The sequence below is a fragment of the Dendropsophus ebraccatus genome, chromosome 4 (assembly GCF_027789765.1).
Source record: "Dendropsophus ebraccatus isolate aDenEbr1 chromosome 4, aDenEbr1.pat, whole genome shotgun sequence".
In the NCBI taxonomy this organism is placed as follows: Eukaryota; Metazoa; Chordata; class Amphibia; order Anura; family Hylidae; genus Dendropsophus; species Dendropsophus ebraccatus.
In genome coordinates this window covers 169,330,022-169,350,839 of record NC_091457.1, presented here as the reverse complement: position 1 = coordinate 169,350,839, position 20,818 = coordinate 169,330,022, and the positions used below count along the sequence as shown (strand labels likewise).

The following is a 20,818-nucleotide window of genomic DNA, read 5'->3' as shown; positions in this document are numbered from 1 at the left end:
ATCATGCGTTGTTTCCTTCGGATTGTATGGAAGGAAATCTCATTAGTATGGGGCTCGGGAAACCTGAGCGCTTCCAGTCAATTCCTCTTAGTAGGTTAAACAATAGATTTAAGCCCCTTCCTGGCTGCAACAATTGATAATTCAAAAGTGAAAATTAATATGCAAACCCGAGAATGAGTCTTCCTGACAGACACCGATTTCCAAAGCCATTATCATGGTGGAAAAGTCTCGGCGTCTGTAAGTGGAACGTGAGCACTGGATGAATCTACGTATGGATAGAGTGTACATAGAGGATAGACGATCACTCCGTGCAGACTCAACTCCCAGGGGGCCGGAACCTCCCCAGTCCTCAGGAACGTCCTCAGTCACTCCAAACCTTCCTCCAGGGAACCTGGCACTAAATGTGTCCGGAATATTTCACCATGTTAGACACTTTGCTTATTCCAACTATGGCGCAGATTTACTGTGAATACAAATGCACCAGAACTCTGCTACAAGTTGCATCAAAACTATTTTACACGACTTGTGCCACATTTATCAGCAGCTTCCAGACAGAAGAGTTCAGACCTCATTCACACGTCCCATAATGTTGTCCGTAATTGTGGATCCGCAATTGCGGTTCAGCTTAGATTTTTACGGATGGCATATGTGTGATGTTCGTAAAAATCACAGGTAAAAATGTGTGCAACTTTATTACTAGTACTGTTCACATTTGACGGAAACAGATGCAAATACGGATGATTTTCCATGCATCACGTAAAAAAATAGCGGGAGGTTTTGTGGCCCAGAAAAATCACTTAACCTGTGAAAAAGGCCTAAGACCTCTATATGAAGACTGTGGCCTATAACATAGACCAGACAGGCTAATGATGAATGAGATCCTGGAGGCAACATATCAGCAACATTTTTGGCATATGATGCTGTGTCCAAGCCACACCCCCTTTCAGATAAGCCACACCCCATTTCAGACCCCTCCTCCAAGTTGACACACCCACTTTAAGATAAGCCACACCCCTTGTTCCTACTTATCCAAGTTCCAGTGACGAGGAGGCATAATCTACATCACACAGTAAATGCAGAGCGTGGCGAACTGGCCAACTGGGCATCTGAAACCTTTGCAGTAGTAATTCTGCCCCATCGTTCCGGTTATTACATACAGTGTATACAGGAACAGACACGACCCATGGTTTTGATGGTTTTGGCTTCCATCAGTTGTGAAACACATAGGAAATTTACAAAATATCAAAAATATTAATAAAAAAGAAAACATTCTCTCATCTGTAGATGAGCACATGACCAGATCTATGCCAGCGTTCTCATTACCCCTCTTATGGCTGCAATGTCGGGGCATCACAGGAGCCACCTCTATGGAGCAGCCATATAACTCTACATCTCTACTGCGTCTGGCTAGAGCGCCCCCAGTGCTCATGGCAGATCCTCGGGGGTCCTATTATAGTGTATGGCCATCACATAGGTCAACACAGGAGCCACCTCTATGGAGCAGCCATATAACTCTACATCTCTACTGCGTCTGGCTAGAGCGCCCCCAGTGCTCATGGCAGATCCTCGGGGGTCCTATTATAGTGTATGGCCATCACATAGGTCAACACAGGAGCCACCTCTATGGAGCAGCCATATAACTCTACATCTCTACTGCGTCTGGCTAGAGCGCCCCCAGTGCTCATGGCAGATCCTTGGGGTTGTGACCTGGATCAATAAAGGATGGTTTCCATGTTCAGATTAAACACATAAACTACCTAAAGCTATTGATTAGAACCATCTACAACCCAATACGTCCATCCACCATTTTCTTGCATGAATTATAAGACATGATAGAACATATACGACCCAACTTCAATAATAGAAAACAACTGGAAATCATTTACCTTCTCCAGAGAAAACGTTTTGGTTAAAGCGAAACTCCATCCGGCCTGGAAGGCTCTGCGGATCATGGGGGCGCTGGTGGTAGGTGGAGCACTCGCCAGCCCAAAAGGATTCAGGAACTTCAGCCCGGCCATTTCCACACTGATATCCACTGTGTCTATGGGCGTGTAGAACAAGGGCAGCTCCGGCTCGCCGCTAACAGACGCTCCATGTAAGCCCTGGCCAAATACAAGAAGACCATGAGATGTGTTATCAAAGACTAAAAACACCCCCCCCCCCCCCCCCGCGCCCGTCCGTATCACCGGGTTAATTGACTATGAAAAATGAGGTCTAATATTCTGTGCAAATGCATGGCGTTGGTGGCGTGGACTGTGTGACGGCTTCTGCCACCGGGGAGCAATAATTCATTATCCTCATTGACTTTCACCTCCCCGGATTATTCACACTCAGATATCTGCACAAATTCATTAGACTTTATCTAAGACTAAATTAATTCTGCCACGTGTCTCCAAAGAAAGCGCCGGATGCCGAGATGAGATGAAGCGTCGCTCCTCCACCAGAGCTTTTCTATAACCGTATTAGCACATGTGATAGGAGCCCAGAACATAGCAAGGTCACATACTCCACATACAACGCCTGACCTCAGAAGGTTAACATGCAGCGAGATCAGTCTGTGTGTGATGTCTGTAAGCCGCCCTTCTGATGACTGGTTAGCCTCCATCCCCCCACCATGTAAGACCGGACCCCTCCCCTGCTCCCTACTCCATATATTACACCAAGTCCCCATCTCCACTGTGCCCTGACTGCTCCCGTCCCTAGTGTTTCTGCAGGGATTGTGTTGCACATACTGGGCAGCAGATGAAACAAGTAAATCTCTGGAGCCTGTTATGTGTAAAAGGTAATTACAGCACTACCTTACACCTTCTAATAGATGGGCATGCAAGTGTGTGTGTAGGAGGGGACAGGAATCATGGGACTTGTAGTTTTCTAAATGGTATTCCCAGTGACAGCAAGCCTATAGGGCATATGACCACCAATGGCGTGCCCCATGATGAGTCAGACTCTCCCCTATTAACACTCACTCCTTCCTTTTATGTCTCCTTATTCTGGCCCCCAGAGCTCGGAGAGGAAGGGGCTAACTTGGGGTCCTCTCCCACAGCTCTGATGTAATGATGGGGGGCACCCATCCCCCTTATAAGATCTCTCCAGCTAGGGGAGGGCAGTTCTTCCCCACAGTGTGGCCCTGGAGCGGCTATCCCGTCAGTCACGTTCTTGTATGACGTCACCAATGGAATATAGTTACTCAGGTTTCTCTTACAGTCTCTTCTGGGTATCTGCACAAGGTTCTTCAGGTCACAGCTGGTGGTGGTAGAAGGAGATGGAAGGTTCATTGCTGGCTGGGAGTCCGGCACCTCCGGACGGTAATAATAACGGTTATAATTGTTATCTGCTGTGGTTATTGACAGGAGTTTTTGTAAGACTTTGACTGGACTTTCACCTTCAGGTGGGGTATTTTACGAGTAAGATGGTGGCAGGTTGGTACATGTCTGCTCTCCCCCGCGGCCCTTCTTCTCTGGTCCCGTCGTCTTCTTTGGTGAAGGCCCACTCAGCCGGCCCTCACCGGAGACGTCAGCGGGATGGGACCGGAGAGTCATAAGACGACACCAGCGGAGCAGGGACAAGAGAGAATAACTTTTTGTTTTGAGATGTGCGGCCGCTCTTAGCAAACCTCTCCAATATTTGCAAAAAGTATTGTTCGATGACAAATCAAACTTTTTGCTAAATTCTGAACGAATCTGGGTTCGGGAGGCTGGGATTGCTCATCCCTAATGTGTGTGTGGTTGTATGCCTTTTTACAGGTTTATAAGCCTAGACAGCTTACATTCAGTATATGATGTAGATTTATTGTCATCTCTTCTGGTTTCTCTGGCCGTCGCTGTCGGTCAGGGGCGGGCTGGGCCGGGGGGCAGGGGGGCATATGCCCCCCGGGCCGGTCTTCCCCCAGTTGTCAGGGCCGCATGGCTGCTGACAGCTGGCTGGAGTCCTCAGTGCCTCCCCTGCTTACAGCCCCGCCCTCTTCAGTCATATTTACCTGTGGCTGTGGTGGATCCGGACTGTGATGGAAGCGGCCGCCGAAGCCCCGCCCCCATGCCGGTAAGCCCCGCCCCCTGTATGGCCACTATGCTTTCTATAAGCCTAAGAGGCTTATGGTAAAAAGCAAACTGCTGTAGGCAGTATCTTCCTCCGGCCACCAGAGGCCGCTCTCTCCTCCCAGCTGGTTCTTCTGCAACTGGGCTAGAAGAGCCTGAAGACCGAGAAGATGGTGTCTGCAGCAAGCAAGGTACCTACACAGCAGGAGATCTACACAGCAGGCCATAGAGCAGGGGGAGGGAACCAAGGCCCTCCAGCTGCTGCAAAACTACAACTCCCATCATAGCTGGAGAGCCATAGGCTGTCCATGGATGATGGGAGTTGTAGTTTTGCAACAGCTGAAGAGCCAAGGTTCCCCCTCCCTGACATAGAGGATACATATATACAGGAGACCTACACAGGAGGATACATATATACAGGAGACCTACACAGGAGGATACATATATACAGGAGGAGACATACAAAGGGGTACATAGAGGATACATATATACAGGAGGAAGCATATATACAGGGGTACATAGAGGATACATATATACAGGAGGATACATATATACAGGGGTACATAGAGGATACATATATACAAGAGGAGACATACTGAGGAGTATATAGAGGATACATATATACAGGAGGAGACATACAAAGGGGTACATAGAGCATACATATATACAGGAGGAAGCATATATACAGGGGTACATAGAGGATACATATATACAGGAGGAGGCATATATACAGGGGTACATAGAGGATACATATATACAAGAGGAGACATACTGAGGAGTATATAGAGGATACATATATACAGGAGGAGACATACAGAGGGGTACATAGAGGATACATATATACAGGAGGAGACATATATACAGGGGTACATAGAGGATACATATATACAGGAGGATACATCTATACAGGGGTACATATAAGATACATATATACAGGAGGAGACATATACAGGGGTACATAGAGAAAAAGAAATGGTGTGGAGACAGCATCCATCCAGTGAAAAAATATTTTTACTTTATTTTAAGCCATTGCATATAAAAAGATTACCGACGTTTCGGCTCTAACACTTGAGAAAGGCTCAGGAGTGTTAGAGCCGAAACGTCGGTAATCTTTTTATATGCAATGGCTTAAAATAAAGTAAAAATATTTTTTCACTGGATGGATGCTGTCTCCACACCATTTCTTTTTCGCTATTGAGTATCAGGTGTGGGCCCACCTGACGGAGACTGTGCATCCCTGGGAGGTTCCGCTGTTCCAACCTTGGACTTTACCAGGGGTACATAGAGGATACATATATACAGGAGGAGACATATATACAGGAGGAGACATACAGAGGATACATATATACAGGAGGAGACATATATACAGGGGTACATGTAGGATATGTATATACAGGAGGAGACATACAGAGGGGTACATAGAGGATACATATATACAGGAGGAGACATACAGAGGGGTACATAGAGGATACATATATACAGGAGGAGACATACAGAGGATACATATATACAGGAGGAGACATATATACAGGGGTACATAGAGGATACATATATACAGGAGGAGACATACAGAGGATACATATATACAGGAGGAGACATATATACAGGGGTACATAGAGGATACATATATACAGGAGGAGACTTATATACAGGAGGAGACATACAGAGGATACATATATACAGGAGGAGACATATATACAGGGGTACATAGAGGATACATACATACAGGAGGAGACATATATACAGGAGGAGACATATATACAGGGGTACATAGAGGATACATACATACAGGAGGAGACATACAGAGGATACATATATACAGGAGGAGACATATATACAGGAGGAGACATACAGAGGATACATATATACAGGAGGAGACATATACAGGGGTACATAGAGGATACATACATACAGGAGGAGACATATATACAGGAGGAGACATACAGAGGATACATATATACAGGAGGAGACATATATACAGGGGTGCATAGAGGATACATACATACAGAGGAGTTAGGGCTGGGCGATTAATCAAATTAATTTGCCCAGAAGGTTAGAATCAATTTAGATTAAAACCGTAAATTCAATTTTCACAAAAAATCATTGCAGGTGGAGCAGCGTAGAGTGACGGGTTGGCGGCCGGGCAAGAGGTGCAGGTCAAGCAGTCGGCGCGGAGGTGAGGTGCATGGCGGGCGGCGGTGCGTGGAGTGTCGGGCCGGAGGTGAGGTGCAGGGCGGTCGGCAGTCCGCCTAACAGAGCCGCGACTGACCTACCCCAGCTATACATATCACGTCCTGCTCCCCTCCCGGCCACACGTGCAGGTCCCCGGTCTCTGGAGGAGGCTGCAGGGACTGTAGTGGTGATAACGTTGCTTCGGGTCCTGGAGCTGAACAGCAGGATCTGCATCCCCCGATCCCGCTGTACAGCTCCAGTAATGGCAGTGACGCTATCACCTCTACAGTCCCTGTGGCCTGCTTCAGAGACCGGGGACCTGCACGTGTGGCCGGTAGGGGAACCTGTGTGCCGGGGTGAGAGGAGGAGGGATATGTGCACTCCTGCCCCAATCACCCCCAGCTGCCCAATCCCTCTAGAGTCACCCCCAGTCTGCCTCAGTCCCCCTCTGTCACCCCCAGCTGCCCCAGTCCCCCTAGAGTCACCCCCAGTCCCCCTCAGTCATCCACAGTCTGCCCAGTCCCCCTCAGTCACCCCAGTCTGCCCCAGTCCCTCTCAGTCATCCACAGTCTGCCCAGTCCCCCCTCAGTCGCCCAAGTCTGCCCCAGTCCCCCTTCAGTCACCCCCAGTCTGCCCTAGTCCTCATTCAGTCAACTCCAACTGCCCCAGTCCCGCTTAAGTCAAGCCCAGTTTGCCCCAGTCCCCCTCAGTCACCCCCAGCTGCCCCACTCACTCCCCAGTTTGCCCCGTACACCCCCAGCTCTCCCAGTCATCCCCAGCTGCCCCAGTTTCCCCCAGTATGCCCCTATCACCTCTCATCTATACCTTTATTCCTACTACACCCCTCATCTTTACCTGTACTACTACAGCCCACATCTATACCTGTACTACTAATCCCCCTCATCAGTATTACTAATACCCCCCATATCTATACCTGTACTACCTCACCCCTCATCTTTACCTGTACTACTACACCCATTATCCACTATACCTCCACTACTACACTCTACCTAGATGGAGGCACCATGTGTCCCGCTACCCCCCCCCCCCCCTCGCTTATCCCGGAAATGCCCTCGCCTGCATGTGTCCCTGCTACATAGAGGATACATATATACAGGAGGGCATAGAGGATACATATATACAGGAGTACATAGTGGATACATATATACAGCAGTAAATAGAGGATACATGTATACAGCAGTACATAGAGGATACATATATACAGGGGGAGGCATATATACAGCAGTACATAGAGTATACATATATATACAGGAGTACATAGAGGAGGCATATATACAGGAGGACATAGAGGATACATATATACAGCAGTACATAGAGGAGACGTATATACAGAAGTATATAGATGATACATATATACAAGAGGAGACCTACACAGGAGTACATAGAGGAGACATATATACAGAAGTACATCGAGTGATATAAACTATTGTAAAAATACAGTAACCCCAGCTTTCCCAGCATCTTGCGTAGTAGTCAGTATAATGAGGGTCAGGCAGCTTTCCCAGCATCTTGTATTTGTAGTCAGTATAATGGAGGTCACCCAGCTTTCCCACCATCTTATCCTCAGTATAATGGAGGTCACCCAGCTTTCCCACCATCTTATACTCAGTATGATGGAGGTCACCCAGCTTTCCCACCATCTTATACTCAGTATGATGGAGGTCACCCAGCCTTCCAGCATCTTATACACAGTTTTATGGGGGTCACCAGCTTTTCCACCATCTTATACTTAGTATGATGGAGGTCACCCAGCTTTCCAGCATCTTGTACACAGTATTATGGGGGTCACCAGCTTTTCCACCATCTTATACTCAGTAGGATGGAGGTCACCCAGCTTTCCCAGCATCTTATACTAAATATGATGGAGGTCACACAGCTTTCCCAGTATCTTGTAGTCAGTATGATGGAGGTTACCCAGCTTTCCCACCATCTTATACTCAGTATGACGGGGGTCACCCAGCTTTCCCACTATCCTATACTCAGTATAATGGAGGTCACCCAGCTTTCACAGCATCTTATACTTAGTATCATGGAGGTCACCCAGCTTTCCCAGCATCTTATAATCAGTATGATGGAGGTCACCCAGCTTTCCTAGCATCTGTCTATGGGACCGTTCTGTGTCATCACTGAGCCGCCCCATAGACTTATACAGGAAAGTGAGTTCTGACCCTTTCACAGGGCACAGTAGGATATTTGGTCACAAATGACTGGAAGGACCGAAGATGTTATAGGTAAGAGGTAAGAGGCCAGAGTGGTCCTTTAAGGATGGGCTGCCAGCCTGCTACTCATGGGCCAGTGCTGTGTACTTGCCCCCCGGGCTAAAATTTGCCAGCCAGCCCCTGCTGTCGGTGATGCAGAATTGGGGGGGGGGGGGTGTTGTGTTATTATGTGTTACGGGGGTGATTCCCTATAGATAAAAAGATCAATCCCATCATGCTTAGTGTAATGTTAGTCACATGAGGCATCACCATCTTCCTGGTAGTATAGAAGCCTTATGGGCGTCTGTGTTTGGCTTTTTCAGGGTCAGAGCAGATATAATGGTTTGTTGGCCGTACATGTTCCTTATGGTAATAACATTAGGGGCCACAGTTCCATCAGTCTATGGGATGATCCGGCACATTATACATATAGGGGCAATGCTCTACCTGTATATATCTGTGGATGTACCAGGACGCTTGCTTCCCGTCATTAACAGATTCAACAGTCGTATTGGCCAAACCGGCAAGATCGCCCCCAGCGAAGACTCCGGGTTCACTGGTTTCCATGGTCTCACTGTTAATGTCGGGTAATCCCCATCGGTTAAAGCGGACGGGTCTCATGGCCTGGATGACTGTAAGACATAAAGCACAGCGCGGACGTTACCATGGATCGGCCAGCACTAATAATTCCATAGAGTTGTCGAGGTGTCAGCGATGAGGCTAATTACTATCAGGCCTCTTTATACTCCGACTTCACAAGGATTTTTATGATTTCTAATAACTCCAGAAAACAGAAGACGGCATCAAAATGGAAATGAGGAAAACAGATTAACAGCCGAGAAGAAGGAGGAGGAAACGCCACCTTTACAGGATCAGTCTCATCTCTGTGTACGGCGGGATAGACGACCCGCGCCCCTGACAGAGGGTAAGATGATGCCTTATATCCATATACATGACTGGCACCCCCCCCCCTCCAAGATTATACTGGACCATTCTGTATACTGTGCAGCTGACGTCTCTATATACTGGGATCTATGTCAGTGTACTCCGCACAGCTCGGCCACCTCTCCCCGTTACCAGTCACATTACATATACAGGTAGAGCAGGTATATCTGGGATCTATGTCAGTGTACTCCGCACAGCTCGGCCACCTCTCCCCGTTACCAGTCACATTACATATACAGGTAGAGCAGGTATATACTGGGATCTATGTCAGTGTACTCCGCACAGCTCGGCCACCTCTCCCCGTTACCAGTCACATTACATATACAGGTAGAGCAGGTATATCTGGGATCTATGTCAGTGTACTCCGCACAGCTCGGCCACCTCTCCCCGTTACCAGTCACATTACATATACAGGTAGAGCAGGTATATCTGGGATCTATGTCAGTGTACTCCGCACAGCTCGGCCACCTCTCCCCGTTACCAGTCACATTACATATACAGGTAGAGCAGGTATATCTGGGACCTATGTCAGTGTACTCCGCACAGCTCGGCCACCTCTCCCCGTTACCAGTCACATTACACATTCACTTCACTGGTGGACGATTCGCTGACTTGGATTTTTGCATTAAACATAATTTTTATCATGTTTTTTCATTCACACAATAATAAGGAATATATTGACCTTTAACCGGGAAATGTGTTTATACAGAGAAAATTACGGCATCAATTGTTGGTGGTTAAATAGAAGCAGCCAGGACGGCGGCATGTATGTGACTAATACTAATACGCGCGGCGCAGGGTTCGGGGAGCGTCCCGGCCATCACACTGGAAGACACGCTGCGCCGCCTCTGAAACCCCACCCCACCCCCCATATTATTATTGGGAGCACTACGGGGGGCATTGTGTGGGGGGACATCAATGTTATGGAGGCGATCCCCAATATTATTATATTATGTTATTGGGAGCACTATGGGTAACTCCATGAATGTGAACACTTATACTAAGAAGAGCCCAATGAAGGGCGGTCAGTGCGGCCGCAGAGGTCATTGCACTATCCTTACTATATATAGGTGCAAACTATAAGAGGAATCTGACACCCCCATCAGGGTAATGCTGGAATTCTGACCCCTTGTAGTTACTATTTGGGCTTTTAAAATAAAATAAATGGAAACCCTTTACAAGTAGATGGAGTAGTGAGCATCACGTAATGGAAGTAACGTCAGGGGACATCGGAGCTCAGATCAATACAACAGATGCCGCCACTATGACCATTCCCGAGTCCTTCGCTTTCTCACTAAATCTGCTCCCCTTCCCCCATCCCCTGGCCACACTGTCACAGGGAATTCTTCTCGGATAAACCAACTTCTCGCCATGGTTCATTGGACCTTGGAGACGGATAACATGCAGAATGTATCCGACCGTCCCTCCTGATAAGACTCCATTCAGCTCAGGAAATCTCTTCCCTACATTGTATGAAGCTAATAGAGAGCGGCCTTCCAGGGGGTAAAGTTCTCGGCCGGCTGCACTTGTGTTAACCCTGCGCTATCTTTGTGACATTTGAAGATGAGTATAGTACAGGAATGGCGCCTCCGGTAATGGCGGGTGACGTCTGGCCTTCCACACACAACGTTTAGTTTTATAATTATTGGTACTTAAACCTTTCACACATTATGACATTTAAGAATCATATCTGCAAGTGCAACATAAGAGGGTGACATTTATAGAGCCAAATGGGCCGGTGGCTGATGGGGGAGCTGCGCCTCTTCTCTATCTACCCCAATGACTGAATTAGCTGAAGAAAAAGAACGACAGGAAATAATAATGAGAGGAAATCCAATATTCTTGGGTCACAAGTTGGGTCTCGCCTGTACACCAATAACCGTACCTGTGCCCTGGTGTTCATCTTCTCTGTGTAGTGCACAGTATACATTGTACATCCAATAAGGAAGATGAAACCTTTGGTGTTTTGTGTTGTACTGTATGTTGGGATAAACCAACTGGAACCCCCACGTGTTCATGCAGACACACCGATACATGTACAGTCCTGCGTCTCTTCGTGTATCGGTTCATTGTTTGTCAATAAAGTTCATTGAAAGGTAGCAAGCTTGTAGCTGTCACCATTTTCCTGGCTGTGATTGGTCAGGCTGGACATGTGACCTTGGGGTATAATAATGCTGGTCACACGTCCTGCCGCCATTCTGCTGCTGGTTAGTGTAGGGAGTAGTTGGTGCTGCAGGCAGGGAGAGATAAGTAGGACGAAAAAGATTAATAACCGGACAAAGTTGTGGTCGTGTACTGAGGGGCTGCTGGCTGTCAGACTACTGTGAGACAGGAGGAGGGGGCGAAAAACTTTCACAGATTCAGACTTCTGGTCACACCAGGGAAAGGGAGAGAAAAGCCGGAACAAGTGTCCTAAACCAGTGGTATCATCTGTGCCGAGGAGCTGGTGGCTGTGAGAACGTCACTGAGACTGGAGGAAGGGGGCAAAGTCTTCTCTACTCTAATCCAAAAAAAAAGGGAGAATGAGAATAACCAGCTGGGCTGTTCTTTAAACTCAACCAAAGTTGTCCTCATTATTGGGAGTTGGAGGACACCAAAATAGTTTGCTTTGCATAGACACTGTCTTATAATTCCATTAGCTTGTCCTGTTGTCTCGTTGTGCGCCCATTTTACGGACACTTTTGTTGCCTAAAGTTCGGGTTTGTGCAAAAGTTTAGGTAAAAAAAATAACACTTATTTTTTTCCCTCAACTTCTAATGAACCGGTCGGATCTGGATGGCCAGGAGTCCACTCATAGCTGTATGTTTTGTGGGATAGAATTTGTATTTATGAACCATTTTGCAATGTTTGGCTTCTGCAGCATGGATTATTACAGTACCATGGAGTGGCGTTATGGCTACCGGGCGGTATCCAATAGGTGCGCATGCCGGCCAGCACTATGTAGTGCACATGTTGGAGAACACATGCATATAGTGGAGTTTGAGACAATATGTATAGTCTAAAAGCATAGCTGGGTTTTTAGAAATTAATACTGGATATGAAGGGAAAATTGCTGGATGTTTGTGATGGAGTAAAAATGATGCAAGAAATGGTGCAGAAGAGTGAAGACAGATTGCTGGCAGGACTGAAGCCAAACATGGCAGGGGGCGCCAAGTATGACAGCCAGGCTAGGCGCCCCGAGGAGCTGTCTCCCTCCCAGTAACTGCTGACACTTAGATGGTTGGAGTAAAAGATCCCAATCCTCAGAGGGTTAGCAATATTATGACCAAATCGAGTTATAGTGGGATTTTCTGGGCCTCTGGTGACTGGGATGCCCTGTAATATAAAATGATATCATAGATACATGTCACAGAGACTTCAGAGATATCTCATAGAGACATGTCACACACTTAAGAGATATCTCATAGAGACAGCATAGAGTCACAGAGACTTTAGAGATTTGTCATAGAGACCTGTCAGTGTTCAGACCTGTACTGATCAAGAGAATGAGTGGGGAGAGGATGAACTGGAGCACGATCCAGGAAAAAAAAAATTCTCAGACTTTGATATTGGAGCTCTATGAAGCTCAACTCTTTTTTAAAACTCAGAGCGGGGAGAGGACATCGTGTCTTCTCCTGGTTCGTTCTTGCAATCGGTACAGGTCTGAACACTCAGATCCGGACCGATCCAAACTTTTGACATGTCTCATCTCTATGACAAGTCAAAGGTTTTTTGTGACAACAGTGACACAATAAAGGGGAACTATCAGCAGGTTGCTCACGGGACGCCGAGGAGGACGGTATCTCTCTTGCCTTCCTCCTCCGCGCCATTTCTGTGCTGTTAGCAGCATAATCCTTGGATTATAATGCTAACAGCACGGGAACGGTGCAGAGGAGGAAGGTAAGAGACATAAGACACATCCCGTCCTCCTCGGTGCACTGTGATCCATAGAGACATATTAGCAGGTTAGATTCCTCTCTGCTTGGACTATCACTAAATAGGCAATGAGATTGATAGGTAATGGGCGTATAGCAAACCCCTGTGGGATCTGTTAGCTCTGTCTTTATTTTCCAGCTGTATACTGCAGTATATTATATGTAAGCTTCACCCAGGTTAACGTTGTCGAGGCCGAGGTGGCGGTGGCAGGGACGCAGATTGCTAGGCAACTAAGTGAAGTGAACAGAGAGCTTTGCTTTTTAATGGTCCGCGATGTACACGGACGTCCATTCCTGTTTTAATTGCAGGATGTTTTTGTGAAAAGCAAACATCCCCCGATTATTACTTAGAATACAAAGACATTTGTTACATTGGTCTGAGAAGTCAATATAGCAAATATAAGAGGAGAGATGGCAGCGAAATACTCCGATATATCTGACATTTACCGTATGGTCCAAAGCGGCCGCCGGCTCCTGCACAGAGGAGACTCCATACTGTAAGGTCCATCAGTGTATTCTGCTTCTCGTCATGGCAGCTCATGGATGACGAGACACCTTCATCGGGGGGTTTGTTTCGTTCACACTTCAGGAGTTTTCGTATTAACTATAGAATGGATCGAAACAAAGAAGGACTGGGAAGATTCTCTACATTTGGGGGGGGAAACTCCTTCAAGGAGCTTCAGGTAGATTAACAGAGTCCAGGGAAATGGGTTTCTTACTTATTTATATATAAAAACTATTGTAAAAGCTCCTGAGTAGAGATGAGCGAACCTCGAGCATGCTGGAGTCCATCCGAACCCGAGCATTCGGCATAGCGGGGGCTGCTGAACTTGGATAAAGCCCTAAGGCTATGTGGAAAACAAATCCATGTATTAATGTTTTCCAGACAACCTTAGAGCTTTATCCAACTTCAGCAGCCCCCCCGCTATGCCGAATGCTCGGGTTCGGATGGACTCCAGCATGCTCGAGGTTCGCTCATCTCTACTCCTCAGTAATAAATCTTTAGGGGGTTCCACTATTTTATATAAACTGCTCAAAATCATTCATCACTCTAAGCTGTGACAAGACGGTGAGCAGTGTCTGTCAGCACCTTGGGCCCTGGGTTCCTTCTGATACATAACAGTTCCTGCATGATGAAGACATTGATTATATGGACTGGCCGCCTGTTCCCCAGACCTGAATCCAATCCAGCAAATCTAGGACATCATGTCTCTTTCCATCCACCACAGACCGCTGAAGAGGTGACTGATGCTTTAATACAGGTCTGGGAGGAGATGCATGCCCGGGCCTTGTCATACAGACATCTCATCAGGAGCATGCCCGGGCCTTGTCATACAGACACCTCATCAGGAGCATGCCCGGGCCTTGTCATACAGACACCTCATCAGGAGCATGCCCGGGCCTTGTAGGGAGGTCATACAGCCTCCTCATCAGGAGCATGCCCGGGCCTTGTAGGGAGGTCATACAGGCGCCTCATCAGGAGCATGCCCGGGCCTTGTAGGGAGATCATACACCTCATCAGGAGCATGCCCAGGCCTTGTAGGGAGGTCATACAGACACCTCATCAGGAGCATGCCCGGGCCTTGTAGGGAGGTCATACAGACACCTCATCAGGAGCATGCCCAGGCCTTGTAGGGAGGTCATACAGACACCTCATCAGGAGCAGCCCGGGCCATGTAGGGAGGTCATACACCTCATCAGGAGCATGCCCGGGCCTTGTAGGGAGGTCATACAGACACCTCATCAGGAGCATGCCCGGGCCTTGTAGGGAGGTCATACAGCCTCCTCATCAGGAGCATGCCCGGGCCTTGTAGGGAGGTCATACAGGCGCCTCATCAGGAGCATGCCCGGGCCTTGTAGGGAGATCATACACCTCATCAGGAGCATGCCCAGGCCTTGTAGGGAGGTCATACAGACACCTCATCAGGAGCATGCCCGGGCCTTGTAGGGAGGTCATACAGACACCTCATCAGGAGCATGCCCAGGCCTTGTAGGGAGGTCATACAGACACCTCATCAGGAGCAGCCCGGGCCATGTAGGGAGGTCATACACCTCATCAGGAGCATGCCCGGGCCTTGTAGGGAGGTCATACAGACACCTCATCAGGAGCATGCCCGGGTCTTGTAGGGAGGTCATACAGACACCTCATCAGGAGCATGCCCGGGCCTTGTAGGGAGATTATACACCTCATCAGGAGCATGCCCGGGTCTTGTATGGAGGTCATACAGACACTTCATCAGGTGCATGCCCGGGCCTTGTAGGGAGGTCATACAGCTGCCTCATCAGGAGCATGCCCGGGCCTTGTAGGGAGGTCATACAGCCACCTCATCAGGAGCATGCCCGGGCCTTGTAGGGAGGTCATACAGACACCTCATCAGGAGCATGCCCAGGCTATGTAGGGAGGTCATACAGACACCACATCAGGAGCATGCCTGGGCCTTGTAGGGAGGTCATACAGACACCTCATCAGGAGCATGCCCGGGCTATGTAGGGAGGTCATACAGCCACCTCATCAGGAGCATGCCCGGGCCTTGTAGGGAGGTCATACAGACACCTCATCAGGAGCATGCCCGGGCCTTGTAGGGAGGTCATACACCTCATCAGGAGCATGCCCGGGCCTTGTAGGGAGGTCATACAGCCACCTCATCAGGAGCATGGCCGGGCCTTGTAGGGAGGTCATACAGACACCTCATCAGGAGCATGCCCGGGCCTTGTAGGGAGGTCATACACCTCATCAGGAGCATGCCCGGGCCTTGTAGGGAGGTCATACAGCTGCCTCATCAGGAGCATGCCCGGGCCTTGTAGGGAGGTCATACAGACACCTCATCAGGAGCATGCCCGGGCCTTGTAGGGAGGTCATACAGACACCTCATCAGGAGCATGCCCGGGCCTTGTAGGGAGGTCATACAGACACCTCATCAGGAGCATACCCAGGCCTTGTAGGGAGGTCATACAGGCACGTGGTGGAGGTCACACACACTACTGAGCCTCATTTCCTTGTATTGAGGCAACTTTTGTTGGATCAGCCTATAATGTCATTTTCAGAATCATTCCCTCTCCAGGCCTCCTGGGATATCCATCCTGATTTACATTCATCGTTTTTATGTATTATCTTCCTCAGCACCTTCCACTATGGAATCAATAAAGATTTGCAACTGGAATATTTCATTCCTTGACATCTAGGATGTGGTCTTTTACATTATTGAGCAGTGTACATATATCCCCCCCACCCCCGATATTCTCCTTATCCAAGGGTGAAGCCACCGAGGTTCCCGCTGTATAAGGTTTATGGGCTTTGAGCTCATTTGCTCCTATTTATCGCTCTTTTTCCGGCTGTTTTTGCTGCTTATTAGACAGAAGATGTGGATTTCCATCACACGCGGGCGACTTGTAGCTATTTAGCTGCTGATTCCGGAGTAACGTTCCGGCGCTCTCCATCAGGAGGAGAAGACGTGGCCGAGAAGCACAGACGGCCTTAGTCTGATTAAAATACTGACGGATGACTGAACGGGAATTCAGGGAAGGAATGTTTGCTGCTTTCCCGTAATACATTATAATGAACACATTTCATGCAAATATATCTCCCTTTCTTTTTTTAAGGATATTTCCCTGCTGGCGAGGCTTTACATGTCCAATTTATTCCTTCCAGCCAACAGGATCCCATTAAATGAGTACAAGCTTGTCCTCTGGTTCCAGCAGTGCCGCTTCACTGCAACCATTTGGCAGATGCAAGAAACCAAATTAAAATGTGACTGGCATCTGGTGCCGCCGCTCTTGTGATTTCATGCTATGTCAAAGATGCTTTCATGTCCAAGGTCGGTCCAACAACCATGAAAATAGGGGTCTTTGTTTTACACGGAGATGCCTCCACATCTCCACATAGTACAGTCTTACATGACTGACTACTTCTTCTACATAGTCGGCAAACGCTAGGCCGCTGTATCAGCCCACAAATAATAGCAGAGAAATGACAGTGGAGATAAAAAATGACTGAAAATACTAAAATATCGTCCTAAAATCACAAAAAGAAAAGAAAAGCGGTCAAGGAAATGTATTAATAATAATAATAATAATAATAATAATAATAATAACAACAACAACAACAAATAAGAATTAAGAAATGAATACAAACAAATAAATTATACACTAATCCCTTATAACATGATGTGTCCCTGGGGGCTCAAACCCCACAGTCCAAGGATGTATCTGCTGGGACCTGGACCCCATAGTATTAATATGTGTCCCCCATAGCCCTGTGATGTGTCCCCCGGGCTCAGACCCAACAATCCTGTGATGTGTCCCCAGTGATCGGACCCCATAGCCCTGTGATGTGTCCCTGGACCCCATAGTCCTGTAATGTTTCCCCTAGTGACTGGACCCCATAGTCCTGTAATGTTTCCCCTAGTGAATGGACCCCATAGTCCTGTGATGTGTCCCCCAGTGACTGGACCCCATAGTCCTGTGATGTGACCCCCAGTGACTGGACCCCATAGTCCTGTGATGTGACCCCCAGTGACTGGACCCCATAGCCCTGTGATGTGACCCCCAGTGACTGGACCCCATAGTCCTGTGATGTGACCCCCAGTGACTGGACCCCATAGCCCTGTGATGTGTCCCCCAGTGACTGGACCCCATAGTCCTGTGATGTGACCCCCAGTGACTGGACCCCATAGTCCTGTGATGTGACCCCCAGTGACTGGACCCCATAGTCCTGTGATGTGACCCCCAGTGACTGGACCCCATAGTCCTGTGATGTGACCCCCAGTGACTGGACCCCATAGCCCTGTGATGTGACCCCCAGTGACTGGACCCCATAGTCCTGTGATGTGACCCCCAGTGACTGGACCCCATAGTCATGTGATGTGTCCCCAGGAGCCTGGACCCCATCGTCCTGTAATGTGTCCCCCAGTGACTGGACCCCATAGCCCTGTGATGTGTCCCCAGGAGTCTGGACCCCATAGTCCTGTGATGTGACCCCCAGTGACTGGACCCCATAGTCCTGTAATGTGACCCCCAGTGACTGGACCCCATAGCTCTGTGATGTGTCCCCAGGAGCCTGGACCCCATTGCCCTGTAATGTGTCCCCCAGTGACTGGACCCCATAGCCCTGTGATGTGTCCCTGGACCCCATAGTCCTGTGATGTGTCCCCCAGTGACTGGACCCCATAGTCCTGTGATGTGTCCCCCAATGACTGGACCCTATACCCTGTGATGTGTCCCCAGGAGCCTGGACCCCATAGTCCTGTGATGTGCCCCCAGGAGCCTGGACCTCATAGCTCTGTAATGTGTCCCCCAGTGACTGGACCCCATAGCTCTGTAATGTGTCCCCCAGTGACTGGACCCCATAGCCCTGTGATGTGTCCCCCAGTGACTGGACCCCTTAGCCCTGTGATGTGTCCCCCAGTGACTGGACCCCATAGCCCTGTGATGTGTCCCCCAGTGACTGGACCCCATAGCCCTGTGATGTGTCCCCCAGTGACTGGACCCCATAGTCCTGTGATGTGACCCCAGTGACTGGACCCCATAGCCCTGTGATGTGTCCCCCAGTGACTGGACCTCATAGCCCTGTGATGTGGCCCTCCAGTGACTGGACCCCATAGTCCTGTGATGTGGCCCTCCAGTGACTGGACCCCATAGCCCTGTAATGTGACCCCCAGTGACTGGACCCCATAGTCCTGTGATGTGACCCCTAGTGACTGGACCCCATAGTCCTGTAATGTGTCACCCAGTGACTGGACCTCATAGTCATGTGATGTGACCCCTAGTGACTGGACCCCATAGTCCTGTAATGTGTCCCCCAGTGACTGGACCCCATAGCCCTGTGATGTGTCCCCCAGTGACTGGACCTCATAGCCCTGTGATGTGTCCCTAGGACCTCGGACCCCCGTGGTCTAGATCCTTTCACCTGCCCATTTTTACTGCTGGATAGGCGCCATTGGCACCAGACATTTCACGTTATTCACTCTGTGGGGTTATTACCACAGATGAGCGAATTTGCAGCATTAATGAAGAGAACCGTTTTACTAGGCTCGGCCATCGGCTTGTCAATCGGCTGCCGCTCCTCCCCGGGTGCCTGGAAAAGCTGGATTCAGTCCAGGGGAATTTCTTCCAGTTTCCCAGGACTGGATTCAGCTTTTCCCAGGCATCCAGAGTTCAGAGTTGGGTGGTCAGCTGAAAATGCGATGGCCGAGCCCAGTGACGGACTTTGCTTCGCTAATACTGTAAACCCGCTCATCTCTGGTTATAATGTGACGGGTGATCAACAGAAGTGAAATATATAACAAGTGAACTGAAAGATGAATTTAATTTACTACAAGGAATGACGTATCTTATCTTCTACATGAAACACTCCATATACTGCAGCGCCTCTCCAGGTAAGAGATGGGAACTACAAGGCAAATAGAAGACATTGTGCTATGAATAGAATTTATTGTCTTCATCACTTATGATACAACAGCGGTAAAATGTCGCCATCACTGGGAGTGATATTACAAACCACAGGATCCCCACCGGTCGCTGGGAGGACTCTCTGCACCTCCTGCCAATCTCTTCATTAAATTCTTGATTTAGAAAGGAGTAGTAATAAAACCGTTATAATTCATTACCGATTCCGCACCGGAGCGTATTGATTGACAGGGAGGAAAGTCAATACACGCTATTATTTTAATGAATTAGTGGAATCTATCGCAGACTTCGCGTCCGTGGTTAAAAGTTTCCATCAAAACTCTTGGTGACAAAGAAAAAGGACGGCGATGTGCAAAATCTCAGTGGAGCGCACTATGGAGGACGACAGGTCCAAGGTTCTTAAAGTGGCAGTAACACATTGCAGACTTGCTGCTGAAAGACCAGGATGACTATGGTGACAAGATGGCGGCAGTAGGTGGTGCCCTGTTACAATCTACAACACAGCACCAGCCATGGTAGAGACTGGAGATGAGCGAATCGCTCATCTAAATGAAGAAAAGCTGCCAAGAAAAGAGGGGGACCATCTATAGAGGGGAAAAAAGAGGAGGACCATCTATAAAGGGGAAAAAAGAGGAGGACCATCTATAGAGGGGAAAAAAGAGGGGGACCATCTATAAGGGGGGGGGGAGAGGGGGACCATCTATAAGGGGGAAAAGAGGGGGACCATCTATAAGGGGGGAAAAGAGGGGGACCATCTATAAGGGGGGAAAAGAGGGGGACCATCTATAAGGGGGGGGGGGGGGGAGGGGGACCATCTATAAGGGGGGAAAAGAGGGGGACCATCTATAAGGGGGGAAAAGAGGGGGACCATCTATAAAGGGGAAAAGAGGGGGACCATCTATAAGGGGGGCAGAGGGGGACCAACTATAAGGGAGGCAGAGGGGGACCATCTATAAGGGGGGAAAAGAGGGGGACCATCTATAGAGGGGAAAAAAGAGGAGGACCATCTATAAGGGGGGAAAAGAGGGGGGCCATCTATAAAGGGGAAAAAAGAGGAGGACCATCTATAAGGGGGGAAAAGAGGGGGACCATCTATAAAGAGGGAAAGAGGGGGACCATCTATAAGGGG

The 20,818-nt window shown here is 48.6% G+C and overlaps 1 protein-coding gene across 6 annotated transcripts in view; it reads right to left on the bottom strand.

Annotated features, from left to right (window-relative positions):
• The window catches only part of DPYD (dihydropyrimidine dehydrogenase), an 850,395-nt gene that overhangs the window by 438,231 nt on the left and 391,346 nt on the right, over positions 1–20,818 (bottom strand). For all 6 annotated transcript variants that reach the window (XR_011362703.1, XR_011362702.1, XM_069967717.1 and 3 more), the window contains 2 exons: positions 8,873–9,057; positions 1,887–2,102 (listed from right to left, as the gene is read on the bottom strand). Coding sequence is in view for 4 of the 6 variants with exons in the window: in XM_069967717.1 (XP_069823818.1) it covers positions 1,887–2,102; positions 8,873–9,057 (401 nt within the window). In the remaining 2 variants the exon portion in view is untranslated. The remainder of the gene's footprint in view (positions 1–1,886; positions 2,103–8,872; positions 9,058–20,818) is intronic.